We start from the raw sequence: 19,638 nt of genomic DNA, 5'->3' as shown, positions 1-19,638 counted from the left end.
ACTCTCATCTCGTCCCATACAGAACCCTCGTCCCATACAGAACCCTCATCCCATACAGAACCCTCGTCCCATACAGAACTCTCGTCTCATCCCATACGGAACCCTCGTCCCATACAGAACCCTCATCCCATACAGAACCCTCATCCCATACAGAACTCTCGTCTCGTCCCATACAGAACCCTCGTCCCATACAGAACCCTCGTCCCATACAGAACCCTCGTCTCATACCATACAGAACTCTCGTCCCATACAGAACTCTCGTCTCGTCCCACACAAAACCCTCATCCCATACAGAACCCTCATCCCATACAGAACCTCAGTCTCATCCCATACAGAACCCTCGTCCCATACCATACAGAACTCTCGTCTCATCCCATACAGAACCCTCATCCCATACAAAACCCTCGTCCCATACAGAACCCTCATCCCATACAGAACCCTCATCCCATACAGAACTCTCGTCTCATCCCATACAGAACTCTCGTCCCATCCCATACAGAACCCCAGTCTCATCCCATACAGAACCGTCGTCCCATCTCTCCTACCGGGTGTCACTTCTCAAGCGCGTGTCTCTCTCTCTCCTCTCCCCACGCTGCCTCTCAAGTCACTGGCCATGCCCCACGGAGCCGAAACGTCGGACGTGGCGCGGCAGGCACAGGGGCGCCGAGACAGTCGGTGCCTCGGCACCAGTCTGAGAGCTTCACGAGTTAGAACCCCCCACTACAACCCCCACTACAACCCCCCACTACAACCCCCCCACTACAACCCCCACTACAACCCCCCACTACAACCCCCCACTTCAACCCCCCCACTTCAACCCCCCCACTACAACCCCCCACTTCAACCCCCCACTTCAACCCCCCAATTCAACCCCCCACTTCAACCCCCCAGACGCCAGCCTTCAACCCCCCTACTTCAACCCCCCACTTCAACCCCCCACTTGCTACCCCCCACTTCAACCCCCCACTTCAACCCCCCACTTCAACCCCCGACTTCAACCCCCACTTACTACCCCCCACTTCAACCCCCCACTTCAACCCCCCCAATACAACCCCCCACTTCAACCCCCCACTTCAACCCCCGACTTCAACCCCCCACTTCAACCCCCCACTTAAACCCCCCCTCTTGCTACCCCCAACTTCAACCCCCCACTTCAACCCCCCACTTCAACCCCCCACTTCAACCCCCCACTTACAACCCCCCACTTCAACCCCCCCACTACAACCCCCCATTTCAACACCCCCACTTCAACCCCCCCACTACAACCCCCCACTTCAACCCCCCACTTCAACCCCCGACTTCAACCCCCCACTTCAACCCCCCACTTCAACCCCCCACTTCAACCCCCCCACTTGCTACCCCCCACTTCAACCCCCCACTTCAACCCCCCACTTCAACCCCCCACTTCAACCCCCCCACTTACTACCCCCCACTTCAACCCCCAAATTCAACCCCCCACTTCAACCCCCCCAACTGCTACCCCCACTTCAACCCCCCACTTACTACCCTCCACTTCAACCCCCCACTTCAACCCCCCACTTCAACCCCCCCACTTCAACCCCCCACTTCAACCCCCCCACTTCAACCCCCCACTTACTACCCCCCACTTCAACCCCCCACTTCAACCCCCCCACTTGCTACCCCCCACTTGCTACCCCCCACTTCAACCCCCACTTCAACCCCCCACTTCAACCCTCCCACTTGCGACCCCCCACTTCAACCCCCCACTTCAACCCCCCACTTCAACCCCCCACTTACTACCCCCCACTTCAACCCCCCACTTCAACCCCCCCACTTCAACCTCCCACTTCAACCCCCCATTTACTACCCCCCACTTCAACCCCCCACTTCAACCCCCCACTTCAACCCCCCAATTCAACCCCCCACTTCAACCCCCCACTTGCTACCCCCCACTTGCTACCCCCCACTTGCTACCCCCCACTTCAACCCCCACTTCAACCCCCCACTTCAACCCCGCCACTTACTACCCCCCACCTACTACCCCCCCCCACTTGCTACCCCCCACTTACTACCCCCCACTTACTACCCCCCCATTACTACCCACCACTTCAACCCCCCACTTCAACCCCCCACTTCAACCCCCACTTCAACCCCCCACTTCAACCCCCCACTTCAACCCCCCACTTCAACCCCCCACTTCAACCCCCCCACTTGCTACCCCCCACTTCAACCCCCCACTTCAACCCCCCAATTCAACCCCCTACTACAACCCCCCACTTCAACCCCCCACTTCAACCCCCACTTCAACCCCCCACTTCAACCCCCCACTTCAACCCCCCACTTCAACCCCCCACTTCAACCCCCCACTTGCTACCCCCCACTTCAACCCCCCACTTCAACCCCCCACTACAAACCCCCACTTCAACCCCCCACTTCAACCCCCCACTTACTACCCCCCACTTCAACCCCCCACTTCAAACCCCCACTTCAACCCCCCCCCCCCACTTCAACCCCCCACTTGCTACCCCCCACTTCAACCCCCCACTTCAACCCCCCACTTAAACCCCCACTTCAACCCCCCCATTACTACCCCCCACTTCAACCCCCCCACTTACTACCCCCCACTTCAACCCCCCCCACTTCAACCCACCACTTCAACCCCCCACTTCAACCCACCACTTCAACCCCCCACTTCAACCCCCCCATTACTACCCCCCACTTCAACCCCCCCACTTACTACCCCCCACTTCAACCCCCCCCACTTCAACCCACCACTTCAACCCACCACTTCAACCCACCACTTCAACCCTCCACTTCAACCCCCCCACTTCAACCCTCCACTTCCACCCCCCACTTCCACCCCCCACTTACTACCCCCCACTTCAACCCCCCACTTCAACCCCCCACTTCAACCCCCCCACTTCACCCCCCCCCCCCACTTCAACCCCCCCACTTCAAACCCCCCACTTCAACCCCCCCACTTCAACCCCCCACTTCAACCCCCCCCACTTCAACCCCCCCACTTACTACCCCCCACTTCAACCCCCCACTTAAACCCCCCACTTCAACCCCCCCACTTGCTACCCCCCCCCACTTCAACCCCCCACTTCAACTCCCCCACTTGCTACCCCCCACTTACTACCCCCCACTTACTACCCCCCCAATTGCTACCCCCCACTTCAACCCCCCACTTCAACCCCCCACTTCAACCCCCCACTTCAACCCTCCACTTCAACCCACAACTTCAACCCCCCACTTCATCCCCCACTTCATCCCCCCACTTCAACCCCCCACTTCAACCCCCCACTTCAACCCCCCACTTCAACCCCCCCACTTCAACCCCCCACTTTAACCCCCCCACTTACTACCCCCCACTTCAACCCCCCAGTTCAACCCCCCCCACTTCAACCCCCCACTTCAACCCCCCCACTTCAACCCCCCACTTCAAGCCCCCCACTCACTACCCCCCACTACAACCCCCACTTCAACCCCCCACTTCAACCCCCCACTTCAACCCCCCACTTCAACCCCCCACTTCAACCCCCCACTTCAACCCCCCACTTCAACCCCCCACTTCAACCCCCCACTTCAACCCCCCACTTCAACCCCCCACTTCAACCCCCCACTTCAACCCCCCACTTCAACCCCCCACTTGAACCCCCCACTTGAACCCCCCACTTGAACCCCCCACTTGAACCCCCCACTTGAACCCCCCACTTGAACCCCCCACTTCAACCCCCCACTTCAACCCCCCACTTCAACCCCCCAATTCAACCCCCCACTTCAACCCCCCACTTCAACCCCCCACTTCAACCCCCCCCCACTTCAACCCCCCACTTACTACCCCCCCACTTCAACCCCCCACTTCAATCCCCCACTTCAACCCCCCACTTCAACCCCCCCACTTCAACCCCCCACTTCAACCCCCCACTTGCTACCCCCCACTTCAACCCCCCCACTTGCTACCTCCCACTTCAACCTCCCATTTCAACCCCCCACTTACTACCCCCCACTTCAACCCCCCACTTACTACCCCTCACTTCAACCCCCCCACTTACTACCCCCCACTTAAACCCCCCACTTCAACCCCCCACTTACTACCTCCCACTTCAACCCCCCCATTTCAACCCCCCACTTGCTACCCCCCACTTCAACCCCCCCACTTACTACCCCCCACTTACTACCCCCCACTTCAACCCCCCACTTGAACCACCCACTTACTACCCCCCACTTCAACCCCCCACTTACTACCCCCCACTTCAACCCCCCACTTCAACCCCCCACTTCAACCCCCCACTCGCCAGCCCCACAATTTTCCCCTCCTCCGAGGAACCCTCCACTCTTGATGCAGTGCAACTCCCACACTCCATTAGCTTTTCATTAATTCACCAAATTTAGAGATGGAGTGAGTGAGAGAGATTTCTGCAAATCTCAGACTGTGCTCATTATTTAACCCCCTCCCTCCCTCCCTCCCTCCCTCCCTCCCTCCCTCCCTCCCTCCCTCCCTCCCTCCCTCCCTCCCTCCCTCCCTCCCTCCCTCCCTCCCTCCCTCCCTCCCTCCCTCCCTCCCTCCCTCCCTCCCTCCCTCCCTCCCTCCCTCCCTCCCTCCCTCCCCCAACGAACCAGGCGCAATTGCCCGTGGCGAAATGCTCGGACGATCGAGGGCTTTAATTAGTGGCAATTAAATCTGCGGCGTTACTTAACGAGCAGATGCGTGGCTCGAGCCGTATCGCGTTCTTACCGTTTAATGGATGGGTGGGGGGGGCAGGGGGGGGCACGGGGATGGGAGGCGGTGGGGTGCGCGGCTGGGCGGGGGTTGAAATGAAATTAATTTGCTCGCCGCTCGCTGAACGGACACGCGCGGATGGCTGGGCCGCAGAGTGCGACGGACGCATCGCTGAGAATTCGCAAATTGGAAAAGCGTCGCGCGATGGCCGTGGATTGGGCCTGTTACGTCGGGTTCACGATGGCCCTGGGGTGGCCTCTAGCCGGGTTCACGATGGTCCTGGGGTGGCCTCTAGCCGGGTTCACGATGGCCGTGGGTGTGGCCTCTAGCCGGGTTCACGATGGCCGTGGGTGTGGCCTCTAGCCGGGTTCACGATGGCCCTGAGGAGGCCTCTAGCCGGGTTCACGATGGGCCTGGGGTGGCCTCTAGTCGGGTTGACGATGGCCCTGGGGAGGCCTCTAGCCGGGTTCACGATGGCCCTGGGGTGGCCTCTAGCCGGGTTCACGATGGCCCTGGGGAGGCCTCTAGCCGGGTTCACGATGGCCCTGGGGAGGCCTCTAGCCGGGTTCACGATGGGCCTGGGGAGGCCTCTAGCCGGGTTCACGATGGCCCTGGGGAGGCCTCTAGCCAGGTTCACGATGGCCCTGGGGAGGCCTCTAGCCGGGTTCACGATGGCCCTGGGGCAGTGTTCTCCATTACAAGGCCAGCGGGCCACTTGCGGCTCCGGGTGCCCCATCATCACCATCACCACAATCACCACCATCACCACCATCACCACCACCATCACCACCATCATTACCACCATCACCACCATCACCACCACCATCACCATCACCAACACCATCACCACCACCACCATCACCATCACCACCATCACCACCACCATCACCACCATCACCACCATCACGACCACCACCATCATCACCACCACCATCACCACCATCACCACCACCATCACCACCACCATCACCACCACCATCACCACCACCATCACCACCACCACCATCACCACCATCACCACCATCATCACCACCACCATCACCACCATCACCACCATCACCACCATCATCACCACCATCACCACCATCACCACCATCGTCGTGGAACTGCTGTCAGAGCCCCAATGGTTTCAATGGTGTCTTGGCCCTCACAGTGGCGATGTCTTATCGGCGAAAGTTATTGAAAAACTCCGCTGTAGGGAGAAGGAGAAGGTGGAGGAGAAAGGGGTGGATAGGAAGGACGAGTTGAGGGGGGTGAGGAGGGGGATGACGGGTGGGGGGGTGATAGCGGGTGGGTGATGGTAGTGGAGATTGTGGTGGTGGCGGTGGTAGTGGTGGCGGTGGTGGTAGAGGCGGCGGTGGTGGTGGTGGTGGTAGTGGCGGTAGTGGTGGCGGTGGTGGTGGTGGTAGTGGCGGTAGTGGTGGTGGTGGCGGTGGTAGTGGTAGTGGCGGTAGTGGTGGCGGTAGTGGTGGCGGTAGTGGTGGCAGTAGTGGTGGTGGTGGCGGTAGTGGTGGTTGCGGTAGTAGTGGTGGTGGCGGTAGTGGTGTTGGTGGTGGCAGCAGTGGTGGTGGCGGTAGTGGTGGTGGTGGCGGTAGTGGTGGTTGCGGTAGTGGTGGTCGCGGTAGTAGTGGTGGTGGTGGTGGCGGTAGTGGTGTTGGTGGTGGCAGTAGTGGTGGTGGCGGTAGTGGTGGTGGTGGCGGTAGTGGTGGTTGTGGCAGTTGCGGTAGTAGTGGTGGTGGTGGTGGCGGTAGTGGTGGTGGCAGTAGTGGTGGTTGCAGTTGTGGCGGTCACGGTAGTAGTGGTGGTGGCGGTAGCGGTAGTGGTGGTTGCGGTAGTGGTCGCGGTAGTAGTGGTGGTGGCGGTAGCGGTAGTGGTGGTTGCGGTAACGGTAGTGGTGGTTGCGGTAGTGGTGGTGGTAGTAGTGGTGGTGGCGGTGGCGGTAGCGGTGGTGGTGGCGGTAGTGGTGGTGGCGGTAGCGGTAGTGGCGGTAACGGTAGTGGTGGTTGCGGTAGTGGTCGCGGTAGTAGTGGTGGTGGCGGTAGTGGTGGTTGCGGTAGCGGTAGTGGTGGTAGCGGTAGTGGTGGTTGCGGTAGCGGTAGTGGTGGTTGCGGTAGTGGTGGTTGCGGTAGTGGTGGTTGCGGTAGCGGTAGTGGTGGTAGCGGTAGTGGTGGTTGCGGTAGCGGTAGTGGTGGTTGCGGTAGCGGTAGTGGTGGTTGCGGTAGTGGTGGTGGTGGCGGTAGCCTGCGGTGGTGACGCACCGCGCACCGTTACGGTGCCGTTTGCCGCGTTGCCCCCTGCGGCGTTGCGTGCCGAGCACGTGTAGGTGCCTCCGTCCGACTCGCGCACCTCGCGGATCTCCAGCAGGGAGCCCGACTCGGACAGCCGCGCCGAGGGCGGCAGCTCTCCGCCGGCTCGGGACCACGACAGCCGCGGCACGGGGCTGGTCACGGTGGTGGAGCGGTGGGGAGCGGTGGTGCAGCAGTTAGCAAACCCGGCGACTCCTCGCCCCCCCCCGGGTGCGATTGGCCCGCTCACGATTATACGATGAACACGGTTGGCTACGTAGGGTGCGAAAGAAATTAAATATACATACTGCCCATAGACTCAACACTGCCCATAGACTCAACACTGCCCATAGACTCAACACTGCCCATAGACTCAACACTGCCCATAGACTCAACACTGCTCATAGACTCAACACTGCCCATAGTCTCAACACTGCCCAAAGACTCAACACTGCCCGTAGACTCATCACTGCCCATAGACTCAACACTACCCATAGACTCAACACTGCCCATAGACTCAACACTGCCCATAGACTCAACACTGCTCATAGACTCAACACTGCCCATAGTCTAACACTACCCATAGACTCAACACTGCCCAAAGACTCAACACTGCCCGTAGACTCATCACTGCCCATAGACTCAACACTACCCATAGACTCAACACTGCCCATAGACTCAACACTGCCCATAGACTCAACACTACATGTAGACTCAACACTGCCCGTAGACTCAACACTGCCTATAGACTCAACACTGCCCATAGACTCAACACTACCTATAGACTCAACACTGCCCATAGACTAACACTTCCCATAGACTCAACACTACCCATAGACTCAACACTACCCATAGACTCAACACTACCCATAGACTCAACACTGCCCATAGACTCAACACTGCCTATAGACTCAACACTACATGTAGACTCAACACTGCCCGTAGACTCAACACTGCCTATAGACTCAACACTGCCCATAGACTCAACACTACCTATAGACTCAACACTGCCCATAGACTAACACTTCCCATAGACTCAACACTACCCATAGACTCAACACTACCCATAGACTCAACACTACCCATAGACTCAACACTGCCCATAGACTCAACACTGCCTATAGACTCAACACTACCCATAGACTAACCCCTAGGTCGACTCGGCCTCAAATGAGCGCCTGATGCGGTGCGTAGTAAACCGCCACTTGGGAAGACAAAGGCGGCCGGGCGTGGTGCTGGCCACCCACCCCCTCGTGTGCCGTGCCGGCCTTCATAGGTGCTGCTACTCGCTAAGAGCACTTGCCCCAATGATCTGGTAAGGCTACACGGGGGATCTTTGTCTTTGGGTGGGTGGGGGGTGGAGTTCGCAGGGGTCAAGAGGTCACGCACGGTCAATAGAGTCACGTGGATAGCGAGAGGTGGCGATAGTAGATGTCACATTGGGGAGGATGATTCATTCAACAGTGTATTGACCATGGATCCTGATGATGACAGCGAATATGGTGATGATGGTGGTGGTGATGATGGTGGTGATGGTGGTGATGGTGGTGAAGGTGGTGGTGATGGTGTTGGTGATGGGGATAATGGTGGTGATGGTCGTGGTGATGGTGATGGTGGTGATGGTGTTTGGTGATGGTGTTGGTGATGGTGGTGATGGTGTTGGTAATGGTGTTGATGATGGTGGTGGTGATGGTGGTGAAGGTGGTGGTGATGGTGTTAGTGATGGTGTTGGTGATGGTGGTAAAGGTGTTGGTGATGGTGTTGGTGATGGTGATGGTTATGGTGTTGGTGATGAAGGTGGTGGTGACGGCGTTGGTGTTGGTGATGGTGATGGTGTTGGTGATGGTGTTGGTGATGGTGTTGGTGATGGTGGTGATGGTGTTGGTGATGGTGGTGAAGGTGTTGGTGTTGGTGATGATGATGGTGTTGGTGATGGTGTTGGTGATGGTGTTGGTGATGGTGATGGTGTTGGTGATGGTGTTGGTGATGGTGTTGGTGATGAGGGTGGTGGTGACGGCGTTGGTGATGGTGTTGGTGATGGTGATGGTGTTGGTGATGGTGGTGATGGTGTTGGTGATGGTGGTGAAGGTGTTGGTGATGGTGTTGGTGATGGTGTTGGTGATGGTGATGGTTATGGTGTTGGTGATGGTGTTGGTGATGGTGTTGGTGATGGTGTTGGTGTTGGTGATGGTGATGGTGTTGGTGATGGTGTTGGGGATGGTGTTGGTGATGAGGGTGGTGGTGACGGCGTTGGTGATGGTGTTGGTGATGGTGTTGGTGATGGTGTTGGTGATGGTGGTGGTGATGGTGTTGGTGATGGTGTTGGTGATGGTGGTGAAGGTGTTGGTGATGGTGTTGGTGATGGTGATGGTTATGGTGTTGGTGATGGTGTTGGTGATGGTGTTGGTGATGGTGTTGGTGATGGTGTTGGTGTTGGTGATGAAGGTGGTGGTGACGGCGTTGGTGATGGTGGTGATGATGGTGTTGGTTATGGTGTTGGTGATGGTTATGGTGTTGGTGATGGTGTTGGTGATGGTGTTGGTGTTGGTGATGGTGTTGGTGTTGGTGATGGTGTTGGTGATGGTGTTGGTGGTGGTGTTGGTGATGGTGATGGTGTTGGTGGTGGTGATGGTGTTGGTGATGGTGTTGGTGATGGTGTCGGTGTTGGTGATGGTGTTGGTGATGGTATTGGTGTTTGGTGACGGTGTTGGTGATGGTGTTGGTGATGGTGATGGTGTTGGTGATGGTGTTGGTGATGGTGTTGGTGTTGGTGATGGTGTTGGTTGATGGTGTTGGTGATGGTGGTGGTGTTGGTGTTGGTGATGGTGTTGGTGATGGTGTTGGTGATGGTGTTGGTGATGGTGTTGGTGATGGTGTTGGTGTTGGTGATGGTGTTGGTGGTGGTGTTGGTGGTGGTGTTGGTGATGGTGTTGGTCGTGGTGATGGTGTTGGTGATGGTGTTGGTGATGGTGATGGTGTTGGTGATGGTGTTGGTGATGGTGTTGGTGTTGGTGATGGTGTTGGTGATGGTGTTGGTGTTGGTGATGGTGTTGGTGATGGTGATGGTGTTGGTGATTATGATGGTGTTGGTGATGGTGTTGGTGATGGTGTTGGTGGTGGTGTTGGTGATGATGTTGGTGATGGTGTTGGTGATGGTGTTGGTGTTGGTGATGGTGTTGGTGATGGTGTTGGTGATGGTGGTGGTGTTGGTGATGGTGTTGGTGATGGTGTTGGTGGTGGTGTTGGTGTTGGTGATGGTGTTGGTGATGGTGATGGTATTGGTGATGGTGATGGTATTGGTGTTGGTGATGGTGTTGGTGATGGTGTTGGTGATGGTGATGGTGTTGGTGATGGTGTTGGTGATGGTGATGGTGTTGGTGATGGTGTTGGTGATGGTGTTGGTGTTGGTAATGGTGTTGGTGATGGTGTTGGTGATGGTGATGGTGTTGGTGATGGTGTTTGTGTTGGTGATGGTGTTGGTGATGGTGTTGGTGGTGGTGATGGTGTTGGTGATGGTGTTCGTGATGATGTTGGTGATGTGTTGGTGGTGGTGTTGGTGATGGTGTTGGTGATGGGTTTGGTGATGGTGATGGTGTTGGTGATGGTGATGGTATTGGTGTTGGTGATGGTATTGGTGATGGTGTTGGTGAAGGTGTTTGGTGATGGTGTTGGTGATGGTGTTGGTGTTGGTGATGGTGTTGGTGATGGTGTTGGTGATGGTGTTGGTGATGGTGATGGTATTGGTGTTGGTGATGGTATTGGTGATGGTGTTGGTGAAGGTGTTTGGTGATGGTGTTGGTGATGGTGATGAAGGTGTTGGTGATGGTGTTGGTGATGGTGTTGGTGATGGTGTTGGTGATGGTGTTGGTGGTGGTGAAGGTGTTGGTGAAGGTGGTGGTGATGGTGTTGGTGATGGTGTTGGTGAAGGTGTTGGTGATGGTGGTGAAGGTGTTTGGTGATGGTGTTGGTGATGGTGGTGACGGTGTTGGTGATGGTGTTGGTGATGGTGTTGGTGATGGTGGTGTGGATTTCAGTGACTTACTTTCCAAGAGCAAAGCATTCGAGCTTGAGGTTGTGTCCCTGAACGGCGATGATCTTGGAAGGGAACGTGGCTTCAATCCGTGGTTCGTACGCCCCCATAACTCCTGAACAACCCAACAACAACAATAACAAAATCAACAACAATGACAACCTAAACAATAATAAGAAAAATAATAATAACAAGCATAGCAATAACAACGCCAACAAAAACAATACAAAAACGACCGATGATGGAAAAGAATAATAACAATGACAGCAAACGAACGCTAAAAACAAAAACGATAACAAAACGCACTAACAATGTCAACAACAACAATCCCAATAACAATAACAGCAGCAAATGACGACGAAACAAAAATAGCAACTCCAATTAACAATGGCAACAATAATAACACCAGTAACAATGTCATCAAAAAACGAAAATTACATCAACAATGGCAACAACAACAACACAACAACAACAACAACAACCAAATTCAACAGCACAACGTCAACAATAACAACTTGACACGTGGCAGATTCCCCGAGTCAATGTTTAGATGGTTGGGTTCAGGTCACCGTCCCGTAATCAGCTGACGAGCCACGTGCCCTCCTTGAGAGCCCTCCACCACCTGACGCGGTCAACGAGAAATCGAATTCTCACGTCTTTTACTATTTTACGATGTAGCTACCTTTATATTATTGGTTCTTTCGGTAAAGTCACGTAGAAGGTAAATAATGAAATAATAAAAAATAACTAAATATATTTTTTTCTTTTACTATGTTTTATTTGCATTACTTTATTATTTCCCTTCTACGTGACTTTACTTTTATTGTTATGAAATAACAAAATGAAACATAATAAAATGCATGTATGTTTTTATTATGTTCTATTATTATTATTAAAAAAATAAAACAAAAAAATATGTATATTTTTTATTATGTGTTATTTTTATTATTTTATTCTTTCCCTTCGACGTGACTTTACCGAAAGAACCAAGAATATGAATCCATGCAGTCACGAAAGCTTTAAATCGAAATGTATCTATCTTTATTTTTAGCACGTAAGGCCCAACTCAGCGACCTGGCCATCACAGATATGATAGCCCAATGAAGTGGCTTAACATTTGGACATTTACAGCGGCGGACAAATACTCTGGACGCGTGATGTTGATGCCAAATGTGGGAGGGAAAAACCGGAGGGCCCGGGAGAAAAATCCACGCGACCACGGGGAGAGAGACACGCGAACTCCAAATATACAGTAGCAGCAGGCGTCAGGGTATGGATGGAACCCACGACCTCCTGTACACCAGGCGAGGTAGTTAACATCTCCTAGCCACCGTGATGATGAGAGAGAGAGACACGCGAACTCCAAATATACAGCAGCAGCAGGGGTCAGGGTATGGATGGAACCCACGACCTCCTGTACACCAGGCGAGGTAGTTAACATCTCCTAGCCACCGTGATGATGATGAGAGAGAGAGAGAGACACGCAAACTTCAAATATACAGCAGCAGGCGTCAGGGTCGCGATCGAACCCACGACCTCCTGTACACCAGGCGAGGTAGTTAACATCTCCAAGCCACCGTGATGATGATGAGAGAGAGAGACACGCAGATTTCAAATATACAGCAGCAGCAGGCGTCAGGGTATGGATCGAACCTACGACCTCCTGTACACCAGGCGAGGTAGTTAACATCTCCAAGCCACCACAGTACGACAGGGCCGCTGTGATCCGTAGCTCACGACTCATTACACACACACAGTGCTCGCCACAAGAGCGAACCACAAAACCTCCTCGCTGACCTCTTCAAGGGACATAAACCATCACCACGCAAACTCTGGGGGTCATTCTCGCAGCAGAAGCGGTAGGAGGGGGGGGTGCTTTTGGCTGCTGGTTGTCAGGGCATCGTCGCGCGGCGCTTTCAGATGCGCTTCTGCGGCCGTCTGGAACGCTCTTCCCTTCCGATATTAGGAAGCCACTGGGAGCTGTGATGCACTCTTAAACCTACTGCTTTTTCTGTTTAGTGTGCTGTCCTTGCTGATTAGCACAGTTATGCTACGTACGGTGTGAAATAAGTTCAACATAGATACACACTGCCTATGGACTAACACTGCCCATAGACTCAACACTGCCCATAGACTCAACACTACCCATAGACTCAACACTACCCATAGACTCAACACTGCCCATAGACTCAACACTGCCCATAGACTCAACACTACACATAGACTCAACACTACCCATAGGCTCAACACTACCTATAGACTCAACGCTACCCATAGACTCAACACTACCCATAGACTAACACTACCCATAGACTCAACACTGCCCATAGACTCAACACTACCCATAGACTCAACACTACCCATAGACTCAACACTACCCATAGACTAACAATACCCATAGACTCAACACTGCCTATAGACTCAACACTACCCATAGACTCAACGCTACCCATAGACTCAACACTACCCATAGACTCAACACTGCCCATAGACTCAACACTGCCCATAGACTCAACACTGCCAACAGACTCAGCACTACCCATAGAATAAACACTACCCATAGATTCAACACTGCCCATAGACTCAACACTGCCCATAGACTCAACACTGCCCATAGAATCAACACTACCCATAGATTCAACACTGCCCATAGACTCAACACTGCCCATAGACTCAATACTGCCCATACACTCAACACTACCCATAGATTCAACACTACCCATAGACTCAACACTACCCATAGACTCAACACTACTCATAGACTCAACACTACCCATAGACTCAACACTACCCATAGACTCAACACTACCCATAGACTCAACACTACCCATAGACCAACACTACCCATAGACTCAACACTGCCCATAGACTCAACACTGCCCATAGACTCAACACTGCCCATAGACTCAACACTGCCAACAGACTCAGCACATACCCATAGAGTCAACACTACCCATAGACTCAACACTACCCATAGACTCAACACTGCCCATAGACTCAACACTGCCCATAGAATCAACACTACCCATAGACTCAACACTGCCTATAGACTCAACACTACCCATAGAATCAACACTACCCATAGACTCAACACTACCCATAGACTCAACACTGCCCATAGACTCAGGACTACCCATAGACTCAACACTACCCATAGACTCAACACTACCCATAGACTCAACACTACCCATAGACTAACACTACCCATAGACTCACCACTACCCATAGACTCAACACTGCCCATAGACTCAACACTACCCATAGACTCAACACTACCCATAGAGTAACACTACCCATAGACTCAACACTACCCATAGACTCAACACTGCCCATAGAATCAACACTACCCATAGACTCTACAATACCCATAGACTCAACACTACCCATAGACTCAACACTGCCCATAGACTCAACACTGCCCATAGACTAACACTACCCATAGACTCAACACTGCCCATAGACTCAACACTGCCAACAGACTCAGCACTGCCAACAGACTCAGCACTACCCATAGACCCAACACTGCCCATAGACTCAACACTGCCCATAGACTCAACACTACCTATAGTCTAACACTACCCATAGACTCAACACTACCCATAGACTCAACACTGCCCATAGACTCAACACTACCCATAGACTAACACTACCCATAGACTCAACACTACCCATAGACTCAACACTGCCCATAGACTCAACACTGCCCATAGACTAACACTACCCATAGACTCAACACTGCCCATAGACTCAACACTGCCCATAGACTCAGCACTACCCATAGACTCAACACTACTCATAGACTCAACACTGCCCATAGACTCAACACTACCCATAGAGTCAAAACTACCCATAGACTAACACTACCCATAGACTCAAGACTACCCATAGACTCAACACTACCCATAGACTCAACACTACCCATAGACTAACACTACCCATAGAATCAACACTACCCATAGACTCAACACTACCCATAGACTCAACACTGCCCATAGACTCAACACTGCCCATAGACTCAACACTACCCATAGACTCAACACTGCCCATAGACTCAACACTACCAATAGACTAACACTGCCCATAGACTCAACACTACCCATAGACTCAACACTACACATAGACTAACACTACCCAAAGACTCAACACTACCCATAGACTCAACACTACCCATAGATTTTGATTTAAAGCTTTCGTGACTGCAGTAATTCATAATCTTAGCTCTATCGGTAAAGTCAAGAGACTTTTCCGAAAGAGCTAAGAATATGAACTACCCATAGACTCAACACTGCCCATACACTCTAAATTTCACACTTAACTTACAATTTAGCAATCTTTGAAATAGCGTAATCAACCAGACCATGCGTTAATTGTGTTTTAACCGACTGTCTGTGTTGCTTTATATAGTTTCCAAATTTTGCTAAACGCTGTTTGATTTAGTGTGCTCCGTCTATCTCGTGTCCCCTGGTGTGTCTGTGTTAATTCCCTCTACTTAAGGTCTGTATATATATCAGCGGTTATGTGTTTCCTCTCTCTCTTAAATTTAGCTCTTCTGTACATGATGATTGCTTGTGTTGCAATCGAAACGGCGTATGCTATAATGTAATTTTATTTTCATTATTTATTCTATGTGACTTTACCGAAAAAAACAAAGAGTAATTCCTGCAGTCACGAAAGCACCTAATCAAGTTTACTGCCCATACACTCAACACTGCCCATAGACTCAACACTACCCATAGACTCAACACTACCCATAGACTCAACGCTGCCCATAGACTAAACACTACCCATAGACTCAACACTACCCATAGACTCAACACTGCCCAAAGACTCAACACTACCCATAGACTCAACACTACCCATAGACTCAACACTACCCATAGACTAACACTACCCATAGACTCAACACTGCCCATAGACTCAACACTACCCATAGACTCAACACTACCCATAGACTAACACTACCCATAGACTCAACACTGCCCATAGACTAACACTGCCCATAGACTCAACACTGCCCATAGACTCAACACTGCCAACAGACTCAGCACGACCCATAGACTCAACACTACCCATAGACTCAACACTGCCCATAGACTCAACACTGCCCATAGACTCAACACTGCCCATAGAATCAACACTACCCATAGACTCAACACTGCCCATACACTCAACACTACCCATAGATTCAACACTACCCATAGACGCAACACTACCCATAAACTCAACACTACTCATAGACTCAACACTACCCATAGACTCAACACTACCCATAGACTCAACACTACCCATAGACTCAACACTACCCATAGACTAACACTACCCATAGACTCAGCACTGCCCATAGACTCAACACTGCCCATAGGCTCAACACTGCCCATAGACTCAACACTGCCAACAGACTCAGGACATACCCATAGACTCAACACTACCCATAGACTCAACACTGCCCATAGACTCAACACTGCCCATAGACTCAACACTGCCCATAGAATCAACACTACCCATACTCAACACTGCCCATACACTCAACACTACCCATAGATTCAACACTACCCATAGACGCAACACTACCCATAAACTCAACACTACTCATAGACTCAACACTACCCATAGACTCAACACTACCCATAGACTCAACACTACCCATAGACTCAACACTACCCATAGACCAACACTACCCATAGACTCAACACTACCCATAGACTAACACTACCCATAGACTCAACACTACCCATAGACTCAACACTGCCCATAGACTCAACACTACCCATAGACTCAACACTACCCATAGACTAACACTACCCATAGAATCAACACTACCCATAGACTCAACACTGCCCATAGACTAACACTACCCTTAGACTCAACACTACCCATAGACTAAACACTACCCATAGACTCAACACTGCCCATAGACTCAACACTGCCCATAGACTCAACACTGCCGATAGACTCAACACTACCCATAGACTAACACTGCCCATAGACTCAACACTACCCATAGACTCAACACTACACATAGACTAACACTACCCATAGACTCAACACTACCCATAGACTCAACACTACCCATAGATTTTGCTTTAAAGCTTTCGTGACTGCAGTAATTCAGAATCTTAGCTCTATCGGTAAAGTCAAGAGACTTTACCGAAAGAGCTAAGAATATGAACTACCCATAGACTCAACACTGCCCATACACTCTAAATTTCACACTTAACTTACAATTTAGCAATCTTTGAAATAGCGTAATCAACCAGACCATGCGTTAATTGTGTTTTAACCGACTGTCTGTGTTGCTTTATATAGTTTCCAAATTTTGCTAAACGCTGTTTGATTTAGTGTGCTCCGTCTATCTCTGTGTCCCCTGGTGTGTCTGTGTTAATTCCCTCTACTTAAGGTCTGTATATATATCAGCGGTTATGTGTTTCCTCTCTCTCTTAAATTTAGCTCTTCTGTACATGATGATTGCTTGTGTTGCAATCGAAACGGCGTATGCTATAATGTCATTTTATTTTCATTATTTATTCTATGTGACGTTACCGAAAAAAACAAAGAGTAATTCCTGCAGTCACGAAAGCACCTCATCAAGTTTACTGCCCATACACTCAACACTGCCCATAGACTCAACACTACCCATAGACTCAACACTGCCCATAGACTAAACACTGCCCATAGACTCAACACTACCCATAGACTCAACACTACCCATAGACTCAACACTACCCATAGAATCAACACTACCCATAGAATCAACACTACCCATAGACTCAACACTACCCATAGACTCAACACTGCCCATAGACTCAACACTGCCCATAGACTCAACACTGCCCATAGACTCAACACTACCCATAGACTAACACTACCCATAGACTCAACACTACCCATAGACTCAACACTACCCATAGACTCAACACTACCCATAGACTCAACACTACCCATAGACTCAAAACTACCCATAGACTCAACACTGCCCATAGACTCAACACTGCCAACAGACTCAGCACTACCCATAGACTCAACACTGCCCATAGACTCAACACTGCCCATAGACTCAACACTGCCCATAGACTCAACACTGCCCATAGACTCAACACTACCCATAGACTCAACACTACCCATAGACTCAACACTACCCATAGACTAACACTACCCATAGACTCAACACTACCCATAGACTCAACACTGCCCATAGACTCAACACTACCCATAGACTCAACACTACCCATAGACTAACACTACCCGTAGAATCAACACTACCCATAGACTCAACACTACCCATAGAATCAACACTGCCCAGAGACTCAACACTACCCATAGACTCAACACTACCCATAGACTCAACACTGCCCATAGACTCAACACTGCCAACAGACTCAGCACATACCCATAGAGTCAACACTACCCATAGACTCAACACTACCCATAGACTCAACACTGCCCATAGACTCAACACTGCCCATAGAATCAACACTACCCATAGACTCAACACTGCCTATAGACTCAACACTACCCATAGAATCAACACTACCCATAGACTCAACACTACCCATAGACTCAACACTGCCCATAGACTCAGGACTACCCATAGACTCAACACTACCCATAGACTCAACACTACCCATAGACTCAACACTACCCATAGACTAACACTACCCATAGACTCACCACTACCCATAGACTCAACACTGCCCATAGACTCAACACTACCCATAGACTCAACACTACCCATAGAGTAACACTACCCATAGACTCAACACTACCCATAGACTCAACACTGCCCATAGAATCAACACTACCCATAGACTCTACAATACCCATAGACTCAACACTACCCATAGACTCAACACTGCCCATAGACTCAACACTGCCCATAGACTAACACTACCCATAGACTCAACACTGCCCATAGACTCAACACTGCCAACAGACTCAGCACTGCCAACAGACTCAGCACTACCCATAGACCCAACACTGCCCATAGACTCAACACTGCCCATAGACTCAACACTACCTATAGTCTAACACTACCCATAGACTCAACACTACCCATAGACTCAACACTGCCCATAGACTCAACACTACCCATAGACTAACACTACCCATAGACTCAACACTACCCATAGACTCAACACTGCCCATAGACTCAACACTGCCCATAGACTAACACTACCCATAGACTCAACACTGCCCATAGACTCAACACTGCCCATAGACTCAGCACTACCCATAGACTCAACACTACTCATAGACTCAACACTGCCCATAGACTCAACACTACCCATAGAGTCAAAACTACCCATAGACTAACACTACCCATAGACTCAAGACTACCCATAGACTCAACACTACCCATAGACTCAACACTACCCATAGACTAACACTACCCATAGAATCAACACTACCCATAGACTCAACACTACCCATAGACTCAACACTGCCCATAGACTCAACACTGCCCATAGACTCAACACTACCCATAGACTCAACACTGCCCATAGACTCAACACTACCAATAGACTAACACTGCCCATAGACTCAACACTACCCATAGACTCAACACTACACATAGACTAACACTACCCAAAGACTCAACACTACCCATAGACTCAACACTACCCATAGATTTTGATTTA

General features: G+C 51.4%; 2 protein-coding genes across 2 annotated transcripts in view; both read right to left on the bottom strand.

Moving 5' to 3' along the window:
• Window positions 1-5,606: 5,606 nt before the first annotated feature.
• On the bottom strand, window positions 5,607-11,385 carry LOC142905824 (uncharacterized). The gene is made up of 2 exons (XM_076052991.1): window positions 11,015-11,385; window positions 5,607-7,127 (listed from the first exon to the last, which is right to left on the bottom strand). The coding sequence occupies exons 1-2, from the start codon at window positions 11,030-11,032 to the stop codon at window positions 5,835-5,837; spliced, it is 1,311 nt and encodes a 436-aa protein (XP_075909106.1). The 5' UTR covers window positions 11,033-11,385; the 3' UTR covers window positions 5,607-5,834.
• Window positions 11,386-11,581: 196 nt separating this feature from the next.
• The window catches only part of LOC142905807 (contactin-5-like), a 98,700-nt gene continuing 90,643 nt past the window's right edge, over window positions 11,582-19,638 (bottom strand). Inside the window, exon 7 of the mRNA XM_076052937.1 lies at window positions 11,582-11,624. Within this exon, the coding sequence (XP_075909052.1) occupies window positions 11,582-11,624 (43 nt within the window). The remainder of the gene's footprint in view (window positions 11,625-19,638) is intronic.

The sequence above is a fragment of the Petromyzon marinus genome, chromosome 59, assembly GCF_048934315.1.
Source record: "Petromyzon marinus isolate PM22_M1 ecotype Great Lakes invasive population chromosome 59, UKy_Petmar_22M1.pri1.0, whole genome shotgun sequence".
Classification (NCBI taxonomy): Eukaryota; Metazoa; Chordata; class Hyperoartia; order Petromyzontiformes; family Petromyzontidae; genus Petromyzon; species Petromyzon marinus.
This window is presented reverse-complemented; position numbering and strand designations above follow the sequence as displayed.